Below are 11,033 nucleotides of genomic sequence, written 5' to 3'. Positions count from 1 at the left end.
TATTTTATATAAAAAAACATTTTTGTTTTTTAAAAAATTTCATCTTATATTTTTCAAAAACGCCGTACTGTGTCCTAAGTCCCAAGTTAAAAAAAGTCAAAATACCGAATTCTGAATAATCGGGGCTCTTTAAAACAAAGTTAAAAAGACAAGGGTTGGTTTTTATTAAATAATGGTTTCAGTAAATTTAAAATAAACTTTTTGATGGCTATTCAAATTTAATGTTTGAATAAAACAGAATTGTTTTAACTTGTCTTTTAGATTTTTTGGGGGCATTATTTTTTAGTTGGTATTTTAAAAAAATAAAAATGGCAATTGTTTTACTTCGGTTTTTTATTTGATAAATGAAAAATGGATAATCTGTTGTTCTTGGTAATAAAATAACAACCACATTGTTAATATAACAGTATAATTTGATACCTTGTTGTTGCTGGAAATGGTTTTGTAGTAACTATTACACCTTTAAAATATGATTTACGGGTTGATGTACAATCATAATTAAAACATAAAATAATAATTATCAATTGTTTTTCAGACTTAATTAAACAGACTTTTAGTGTTATTATATTAGTTAACATTATGTCGCGTTTTACAACAAACTTGATAATCAAACAGAAGATGTTTATTTATTTCATGTGAAAGATGTATTTGAACCAATTGTTGCACCACTATCCATGTTTTCAATTGTGTTTGACAGTCAACATAAAAAGTTTTTATTCAATATTTACTATTGAACATATGTTTTATTACAAATATAAAATAAAATAATAAATAATAATTATATAAACTTTGGTAAATTTGTGAAAGAAAAATTTTTTGAAATAAAATTTTATATTTTTGTAAAATATGTACAAAATTTTGATTTTTGCCGTTATTTTAGTTTTTGTGTGTTTTTTGATTAATAAAGAAATTGAAGTATAACCAAAAATAATTTGGATTTGTGCTATTTATTGAAATCACAATGTAATCGAGTTATTGAATCTTGCCACGTGGGGACTTTTTAATTCACTGTGGTGACTTTTCGAATAGTAAAGAATATTCAATACGAAAATTTGCAAAATGGTTGCATACTCAACACTTTTTACATAAAATCATTGTGTTGGGTAATAACGAGCTTAAAATCACAAAAAGCACAGAACAAATATCAAAGTGGGTATCTGAAGAATGTCCAGAAGCTATTTTATTAATCAATAAAAGTGTGTCTTTTGACAACTTTGTATTTTATGGAGCAAAATGGAACTTTGCTGGCGACGATTCTTTTCAACTCGATTCAACAAAAACATTTGTATTTTTATCACATCAACCACCTTATAATATAATGGATATGATGTCAGTTGCGCCATTCTCACCACCAACATATCATGGTGGATCACACCAAATATTGTCATTTATCACTAAATATAAACCAAAGTTGGTCTGTTTCGGACATACACATAACTGTTTTGGTGTTGTTAAGGACGAAACCACCACTTACGTAAATGCAACATTCGTAAACGAATTAAGTATTCCAATTAAAGGTCCTGTGTTACTTCAATACATAAATGGCGAATTTACAAGAAAAGAGTACAATGTGTTTAAAACAATTTGATATATTTTATTTGTTTTTTATTACAATCAAACCTCAACATTTTCCAAATCAAACATTTTAAGATTTGTCATAATTTGAAATATTAGGTTGAAATTTATGATCTCATTTTTGTTGATAATCATAAGTAATTATTTATGTGTTTTTTTATTTGTTTGCGTGTTATTAAAACGTAAAAGCCAAACATATAATATTTTATTTATTTTAACTCAATTGTAAAATAAACCAACTTTCGATTACTTGCATTTTTCCAAAAAATTTCTAACAACCAAACAGATCTTTGAAACTGTTGAAGTTTGCAAAATGTCAAGGTTGGACAGTATTATTTTTTAAATACTAATACAACATTGACTCTAGATTGAAAATAAAAAAAATCAAAGAGTTCCAAAAATAAAACAGTAAAGACTTTAGAACTACAGATTATAGTTATTTTATAGTTTTTTATTGAAAGCTTCTTCGTCAAAATAACAACAATTTTCATAATTTAAAATACAACTGTATATTTTAAATAATAACCATCATTAACAAAACTAATGATACAGCTTGATGGATATCACATAATGGTTGTCTCAAAGTACTTTATATCAATACATGATTTTATCAATATCGAAATGGTCTGTAAGAAGTTTAAAGACAATACGATGAAGTTTCATTTTAATCCAATTCCACTAAACAAAAAAAATATAAGTTATTTTCTAAATATAGAAACACTTCATTTGTGGTCAAGAGAAGATGAAAATTTTGGAAATGTTATTAAAGATCATAATACTTTTGGTCTAACACGTGTTTTCAAATCTTTATTTTGTATAAAGAAACTATTCAGAGTAGTTGTGTGGTTTAATGTCGACTGTCGAACAGTTTCCATGAACAACAAAAATTTTGTATTCAAAAACGTGACATTTACTGAAAATGATTTAGAACTGTTCGGTGAAATACCAAAGTCAATTAATATCACATCCATTGGAGATAACTGTTATCGTGGGGCAACCAATTTAACCACTTATCATATACCAAGTGGTGTAACATCTATAGAAGATTATTGTTTTTATATGTGTCATAATTTGAAACAAGTCGTTATTCCAAACACAGTTCAAGTAATTAAAAAAGGTTGTTTTGATATGTGTTCAAGTTTAACCAAAATCGTTTTACCTCAAAACATTACGACACTTCCCGAGTGTTGTTTTAATCAATGTAGCTCTTTAACAAGTTTTGAAATACCAAGTCAAGTGATTTCCATTGAAATTAAGTGTTTTGAAAATTGCACCAATTTAAGAGAAGTGTCACTACCAGAAAGTGTCACTAAAATTGGCGATCGCTGTTTCAATCGATGTTTCAAATTGAACGAAATTGTAATACCACACTTTGTTAAAGAAGTTGGTGGGATGTGTTTTGGCACGTGCACTTCTTTGAGTAAAATAACAACACCTCCTCTGTTTAAAATCTTCAAATATATGGACGATTCTGAAAGAGTTACTGGGTATGGAGTTATATGTGGAGTCGATGAATTGTTTCAAATTGATCTTCCTTCGACTGTCAAAGTAATCAATAACATAAAATTTAAGTGCAGCTCAGAATTAATTGGTATAAAAGTGCCAGAACATATCACCGCACTTCATAATTGTTGTTTCTGTTGTTGCAATAAATTAACGGGAATAACAATACCATCGAGTGTAAAGTCGATTGGCAACAACTGTTTTGATACCTGTATAATATTGGAAGACGTTGTTATACCAGAAAGTGTCAAATCAATTGGAATGAGTTGTTTTAGTCGTTGTAATATTAGTTCTATCAATTTGCCATTAAATATTACAACACTTGAAAATTACTGTTTCCAATATTGTTGTAAGTTGAGCGACATTACTATTCCGCAAAATGTGGTGTCTATTGGAGAAAACTGTTTTGAAGGATGTGAAAATTTAAGTCACATTGAAATACCAAAAAGTGTTTCTGAAATAGGAACAAGTTGTTTTTACAAATGTTATAAATTGGACTTTAATGATATTCCTGTTCAATTAAGATCTGAAAAAATATTTACTTCTAATTACATCGAAATAGTTAATTGAATTTTTATTTTTGTGTTGTATAATAAATTATATTGTGAAAAATATTACTGATGATTATAAATAAAGACCATGAGAAAATGGTCCTACGCTAATGGTTTTAATATTAAACAAACTGAAAAACATGATTAAATTTTAACACATAAAAATGAATGAATGAATAATCAAAAAACAAGTTTTAAAAAATTAAAACTAGAAATTATACAAAAAATATTATAAAACTGAATGTACGACTATAATTTGGTGCTCTTTATATAAATTATTTGTAAAAGTGTTATTTTGTATTATGTTGATTAAAAAGGTAAATAATATAATAAAAATTGATTTATTTATTTGGTCTGTTATATAAATTAATAATGTACTTTTTTGTACAATATTAAAATAGCTCTAAACAAAGACGAAAAAGAACTTAAAAATGATCAAAACGTCCAAGTAATTTAAGAACGTATTTTCCAACTTTCTTTTCAACCTCCAAATTTTTAATTGAGTTTCTAAGACCAATAATTTTACCAATTGTGTGTGCCTTTATGTTTTCAAAGGTCGAATCTTGATATCCAAATGTGTATAAATGCTTTGCGACCAAAGATGTAACACATGTGCTGTACATTTCCAAATTCACAACAATTCCCAATTCAAGTTTCTCGAAATTCATATTTAAAAAAATTGCTTCCTCTACATTTCCAAGTGTAAGTGATACCTTTGTGTTATCACTAAATTCTGGTTGCCTCAAATCAAATGATTTAATTACGAAGAAGGACAAGTCGGCATTTCCAACATATCTACTGTATTCATGCGTTTTAAAATACCATTGTAATTCACTTCTTTAGCAACAAATTCACACTTCACGTCTTATTCATCACTCTCAACGATAAAATCAAAGGGGTCATAATTAGAAACATTAAAACTTTGTATAATTTATCCCAATTTAACACCATTTTATCAGTAATTTCAACACTGCTTGGACTTGTTTTGTGAACGACAGAAACACATGTTTTCTGCGTATCAGTTAATGAAAAATCATTCAATACAGTGTTGTTAATGACAAGCGCCCTTCCATTGTAATTTTTAATATCAAGCATTTCTAAAACACAGTCGTCCAAATACACATCACCATACACGTTTTCTATAGTTACTTGTTTGACACTTTGGTGTAACACAATTTTCTCAACAATAACGTTGAACATGGAAATTGTACGAATGGTTGTGGTCTCAAAATTCAAAATTTGTCTGTGATGTGACATTTTTCTTAGATATCTTCTTTGAATAGTTTGAATGTCATCATTGTTGTAATTTTTGAGAACAACATTATTGAGTAAACACTTGTTGATAATTTCGGTGACTGCAACATCACATTTATCGCAATATGAATCTACCAGAATTTGGTCGCGGTTTAATACATCACGAGAAAAGTGTTTATCATTTTCATCAAAATCAGAGAAATGTGTAACAAAGACATTATAAAAACTATTTTGTAGAACACCTATTGGGATGAAATCGAAATCGAAAAAATTAGTATAAATGGTGCAATAAATTTTGACATTTCTATACTGCAATTTATTTTATGTCACTTTAGAATTCTCTTTTATATCATCCAGATCCATTTCGATTACAATAAAGACGTAATCTGTTAATGGGTGTTTCGAATAATCGAACTTGGAAAGGACCTCCAGTTGACTTGCATAAATTGTCAAAACGACTCTCCTCAAAGTCCTGTGACCAATCATTTCGAAAAGTCGATCGTTTGAATTTGCTGAGAACATTGAAAGGTCAACAAATAGATCTTGAAGATTCTGAAACATCTCTACATCGCTTGTTAAGCAGTCCAAGTTGTAAAATTTGATTCGAAGTTTTCTGATCTTTTCAATAGTGTTTTTTCGATTGAATTGTATAACAGAAAAAGTTTTTGAACACGACAAAAAGTCGATTTCAAGGTGTGTCACGTCTGTCTGCAATTTTCTGTTTTTGGTGATCAAGTCTGTCAAATATAATGTTTGAAGCGCTGGAAACAATTTCTGTATTTTTTCCACAGAATTGTAATATGACAGTTTGTATGGGTTAATATACATCGAGTCGACAACATCTTTGCACTTTTTGTTCATACAAATAAATGATATTATATCACTCGTAGTGGCCATATAAAGAACAACATTTTTGATGTACACCAATTCCAATTGAGTCATATATTAAACAGATGTTATATGTTTTATTATATATACTAGTTTGTTTTTTTAATAAAATAAATCATTTAATCGTATTTTTTTAGAAATGAGGTTTAATTTCAATAATTATTTTTATTTAAACAAAGCAATTTATTATTTATTTTGCTTGATTATCACTTTAAATAACATTAAACAAAATTCAAATAAAGTATTTTTCGGGAAATCTCGAGTTTATTTAATAAATTTCCAGTTTTTGAAGTAGTTATTATTTGCATTACATTACACAAGTTAAAAGGGAAAAATCATTTGAAATTGAATTAATATCCTAGTAATAACAGGCTAACAAAAAAACAAAGCGTTATTTTAAGTGTTAAAAATCGTTACGTTTATAAATATAAGTGTTTGTATCATTTTATACAATTAAAGTTTTTAACACTTTTGAAAAAATAACCCAAATAATAAACAAAAATTATTTTTATTTGGTTTTATAAATAATAAACTAATTTGTCTTTTAAACCTATTGACATAATTTCCCAAATTTAAGTCGTAATTTCCCAATAATTTATTTGGTTCCATCTTCAAATTTTATTATTTGTCTACTTTTTAAAACCAAACATACCGAACTGAAAAATATTCTCTCTAAAATTTAAAAAATAATTTGATATATAAAAAACATTTTGCCAACAACATTAGTATGTTGTTGGAAAACACTGCATCAACTAACTGTTGTTTAAAATAGCAATACACACCAATGTTTTTACTTGTAGTCCCCTCAAGTCGATAAAGACTGAGTGATACAGAGCATTAAAAAAACTTTGTAACGCATTCAAACAGTCCGTTTGTGCACCGCTTACATTTTTTTATTTCTTTTCTTGGTGCAGACCCAGGGAAGAAAATTAATGATATGATATGAAAATCATAAATCGTAGATGAAATGTAAAACATTTATAAATTATTATAAAAAAATAAAAATGAATGTAATGCATTTCGACTTTACTTTCAGCAACTTAAGAACGACTCGATGTAATCTTTTTTCTTTTTCATATCTTCGGATTCGGTCTGTATCCTCTCTCTGTCAACATTCACTGCACATCTGTTTTCCCCGATACATTTTACCTCCAGAATACCAAATGTATTAATTTTAACTTCGCATTCGAACAACTCATTTTTGGTCTTTTTCTGAATGTTATAAATTACGAACACGCCGATTTTCTTCTTGTTTTCATACAATTCGACAATCACGTCATTTCTAATGGGAAAAACGGGGAACGTGTTACTAAAAGGAATTTTTGTTCCCTTTTCAATAATTGGTACCACCACCTTCTTGTTAGTACTATCCACTCCGCTCATTTCAATTTCGTTACATGTAATTTCATTCACATTTGTTTCCCCATGAAGTGCCATATTGCGACAATATAGAGCAGCTCCTTCAGCTACAACAACATTACAGTCGCAATCCTTTAAAACTATATTGCCGTACTCTTTCTCAAGTAGCGTTTGCACATACGGCATTTGTGAACTGCCTCCTACTAACAGAATTTTAGTCAACTTGTTCTTTGGCACTTTGGATTCTAAAAGTGTTTGTGCGACAAGATTTAAACACCTCTGGAAAATATTTTTGCACCCAATTTCAATGTCTTCTTTTGAAATTGCTATGTTCGGTGTTTCAACATCATCGTCAATATCAACTCCACAATAAAACTCTGACAAATTAACAACACTTTGTTGCGCTATTGAGAGAGCAATTTTCGCCTTTTCCACTAATTTTCGAAGTCTATATTCGTGTCGTTTTAATATCTTTTCGTTGCTTGGAGTGAGCTTCTTACCAACAAAAAAGACGGCATTAAATCTATTTTCATCTTCTTTTTTCCACCTCATTTTGACTATTTCTGTCAACTTTAAGTCGATGTCAATACCTCCAAGTTTCGAATCCCCGTTCATTGCCAAAAATGTAATCTTCGAATTTTTAAGTTGAGCTACAAGTTGTGTCCAAAGTTCCTCCTCCAAAGTCGAAGGTCAAGAATATTCCTTCATTAATTTCAGTTGGCATTTTAGGGTATCCAGAAGGCACTTTTGTGTCTTTTTTGGTGACATCATTTTCAATGTTAAATGCGTGGTTTCGAATGCTATAGAAATAGAAGGCAGCAGTTGGTTCCGGGATTAATTTGACGACATCGATTCCAGCGTATTGAGCAGCCCTTAAAGTGGCTTCCTTTTGTGCATCATTAAACGAAACGGGGCAGCACAACACGGCACGAATATTAATTTCTTTGACTCCCGTTTTATGGATGAGTTGTTTCTTTAAATTTGAAAAAACAAAAGCAGATATTTCTTCGGGGTAAAAGGAGTATTGTTTGCCGTTGTAAACTACTGGAATTGTAATTCGGTTGTGGCTCTCTTTGTCAATTTTGTATGAAAGTTCCTTACAAATTGTTTTAATAGCAGGATCATCATAAGTCAGACCAATGAACCTCTTGACTTCACCAATGACGTTTGCATTTTCCACAGATACGCCTATCGGGGTCTGAGTAAAATTGACTGTCGAAGCCGATAATGAACTACTAATACCAAAATCAAGCATAGTAACACATTGTGTATTATTGTCAGAGTAACTCAAACTTGAAAATGTGGTACCCAAATCAATGCCAACATATAGATCTTTGTTTTTTGTAGACATTAATGGTTTTAATTGATTTCATAACCTTTTTATAATATGTAATGATTTTTTTATATTTGAAAAACATAATATCACAATAAACATCATATTTCATTATTTTGTTTTAATTTACAAACAACCCTTTATTGCTCTTTTTAACACTTTTTTTAAATTTGTCCCAAAACTGTTTAAATAATTTGCAATTAATACTACAGTTGGGTAAATTAACCTTAGCCCAAGAAATGTACTTTAGCCCATCTATTTTTAATTTTACTGGGTAAGTACTTGTCATTTTCTTTGAAAACGTGGGTTTTTAATTCAAAAAATCGAAAAAACGTTTATTTCAGAAAATAAACCTTAGCCCCAAAATATGCCGCAAGTAATAAAACGGGAAAACCACCCATTTGTTTTTAAAACTCAAGTTTATTTGTTGAACTATTAACTAAAAAACACAGAAAAAGTCGAATTATAACACGAATGTATCATTTAAGCACAACACAAAGTTTGTTTGAAATGCCCAATACTGAATATTTATGTAAATTTGTATTTAATGTTTCTTCTAACATTTTTAGACTTTCGTCGGTCACTTCCCGTACTCTAACAAGTGTGGTTGTTGATTTCGGAGGCGTTAACTTCTCCAATTCTTCAGGTGTTGGCTTGACTGTTGTTGTGTTCATGAAAATTCTCGCAGACCTTATGTCTACATATACTCGATTGTTTAAACCTTCAGTAACAACAACGAAACCAGCTCGCGCAAAAGAAGATTCAACGTTCTTTCTGGTTGCTTTTTCTTCGATAACTCTCATCACTTTCATGAGATGTCCGGTAATGACACTCCCCCTTTCTGCTCTTTGTTGTGTTGTTGCTTTTTTAGCAAGTGGATCATCTAATTGTTTGACCCATTCATCAATCAATGAATCAAAAATGCCAAAACCACTTCCTTCGACTTCTCGAATTTGGCTAGAAGAGACAAAAGCACTGGTTGGTTGTTCACATTTTGTGGTTTCTATTATATTTGTCGTGTTTTTAAATATCGGTGTTGAACTACTACTACATTTTTTGACGACTCCAAATAAACAAAGGTCGAGAGGTTGACAAATATGGCTCGAATGTGGTTCGAAAAAATGAAACAATATATAATTATCAAGAAAAATTTGACGTAAGTTGTCATCAATATTGGCAGTGAAATTGTCCATTAAAATTACAACAATTTCATAAAATTGATATCCCAAAGATGCTCTTCGGTTCACGACATATGGCAAAATTGTATTATACATCCAATTCTTAAAAATGAGTCGATTAACAAATCCAGTCTTTGAAGAATAAATATCCAAATATGGGTATTTTGCATAAACCAACTGATCAACAAAAACGTTTGGTACAACGGCTGCTGGAACACAAAACAAACCATCTGCGGATATGCAAGCTATAATTGTACTTCTCTTCGAAGCTCTGGGTATATTGACTTTAACATTGGAAACTCCTTTAGTAAAGACTGTTACATTATGTTTGTCGGACCATTCATTGAATCCAATCTCATCAATGTTAAACAGTAATGACGAATATATACCATTAAATTTATCAGAAAAAGCTATGTAATTTAATAAAATATTTTTATAATTTGTTAATACCCTTTCCATTTCTACGGGTTTTGCAATTTTAGTATTGTACCCATGGTATTTTTTAATGTGTGATATGATTCCTTTTCTTGTCATTTCAAACATACAATCAACGGACTGGCAGACAGAATCAATCAAAGTTGGAGTAACGCTTAGATGTCTTGATTCGCAATAGTTAAAAAGTGCAGATATTGCGGTGTCCATTTCTTCTAATATTTTTGTAAAATGTTTCGGTTCTGTAGTCTCTTGTTTTAAATGAATTGAAACTGCTCCTTTTTGGATTCCAAAGAGAGATCCAATTATAACATTGGGTTGTTTCTTTTGTCTTTTTATATATTTGATTTGTTCAATCATTGATTTATACTGATACAAGTTTGAATCCACTAGTAAATCATTCACCAACTTCACGGCATTTTCTTTTGTTTCTTTTGTTATTAATTTTTTTTCATATAGAAATTTGACATTTTTCATCATTTGATTATTGGAGATTGCTTGTTTTCTTTTGGTTTTTGTTGGGGGAACAGTGAACGGTTTAACAATTTGGTTTTCTTTGACAGTTTTCTTTATTGCATCAAAGAATGTTTCTGGTTCAACACTTTGCATTTGAGTATTGTAGTTCTTATATTTTTAGATATTGAAATCATTAACTAAAAAAAATATTAATTGTATTTTTATATAGTTAATTTGTTTAATAAAACGATGGTATATATATAGTTTTGTTTGGGCTAAGGAACAATTACCCGGCTAAAGTTTGTTTACCCAACTGTAGAGTAATTCTCTAAACGTTGTCCTTTCCTAAACGTTGTCTCTCAGTTTTTAGATATTAATAACTGGAAAGTATCGGGAAATTTTTCAAAACCCCAGAAAATCATTGTTTCAGTTTGTTTTACCGTTTTACATGATTTATTACCTGATTCCCAATTTTTTATAGAATTTTTTGTGTATTTTTTTGCA

The 11,033-nt window shown here is 29.4% G+C and overlaps 5 protein-coding genes across 5 annotated transcripts; 2 read left to right on the top strand and 3 right to left on the bottom strand.

Moving 5' to 3' along the window:
- Positions 1 to 674: 674 nt before the first annotated feature.
- EIN_514270 (hypothetical protein) lies at positions 675 to 1,588 on the top strand (the record flags this gene model as incomplete). Its single annotated transcript, XM_004255372.1, has 2 exons — positions 675 to 709; positions 1,132 to 1,588. The coding sequence occupies 2 exons, from the start codon at positions 675 to 677 to the stop codon at positions 1,586 to 1,588; spliced, it is 492 nt and encodes a 163-aa protein (XP_004255420.1).
- Positions 1,589 to 2,118: 530 nt separating this feature from the next.
- On the top strand, positions 2,119 to 3,777 carry EIN_514260 (hypothetical protein; the record flags this gene model as incomplete). Its single annotated transcript, XM_004255371.1, has 2 exons — positions 2,119 to 3,639; positions 3,715 to 3,777. The coding sequence occupies 2 exons, from the start codon at positions 2,119 to 2,121 to the stop codon at positions 3,775 to 3,777; spliced, it is 1,584 nt and encodes a 527-aa protein (XP_004255419.1).
- A 1,427-nt stretch (positions 3,778 to 5,204) lies between these two features.
- On the bottom strand, positions 5,205 to 5,825 carry EIN_514250 (hypothetical protein; the record flags this gene model as incomplete). The annotated part of the gene is made up of 1 exon (XM_004255370.1): positions 5,205 to 5,825. The coding sequence occupies one exon, from the start codon at positions 5,823 to 5,825 to the stop codon at positions 5,205 to 5,207; it is 621 nt and encodes a 206-aa protein (XP_004255418.1).
- A 978-nt stretch (positions 5,826 to 6,803) lies between these two features.
- On the bottom strand, positions 6,804 to 7,745 carry EIN_514240 (78 kDa glucose-regulated protein precursor, putative; the record flags this gene model as incomplete). Its single annotated transcript, XM_004255369.1, has 1 exon — positions 6,804 to 7,745. The coding sequence occupies one exon, from the start codon at positions 7,743 to 7,745 to the stop codon at positions 6,804 to 6,806; it is 942 nt and encodes a 313-aa protein (XP_004255417.1).
- Positions 7,746 to 7,770: 25 nt separating this feature from the next.
- EIN_514230 (heat shock protein 70kD, putative) lies at positions 7,771 to 8,481 on the bottom strand (the record flags this gene model as incomplete). The annotated part of the gene is made up of 1 exon (XM_004255368.1): positions 7,771 to 8,481. The coding sequence occupies one exon, from the start codon at positions 8,479 to 8,481 to the stop codon at positions 7,771 to 7,773; it is 711 nt and encodes a 236-aa protein (XP_004255416.1).
- Positions 8,482 to 11,033: the final 2,552 nt, after the last annotated feature.

Source organism: Entamoeba invadens, assembly GCF_000330505.1.
Source record: "Entamoeba invadens IP1 unplaced genomic scaffold scaff_1105074724699, whole genome shotgun sequence".
In the NCBI taxonomy this organism is placed as follows: Eukaryota; Evosea; order Mastigamoebida; family Endamoebidae; genus Entamoeba; species Entamoeba invadens.
Note: the sequence above shows the minus strand (reverse complement) of the source record. Positions and strands in the feature narration are given on the sequence as shown.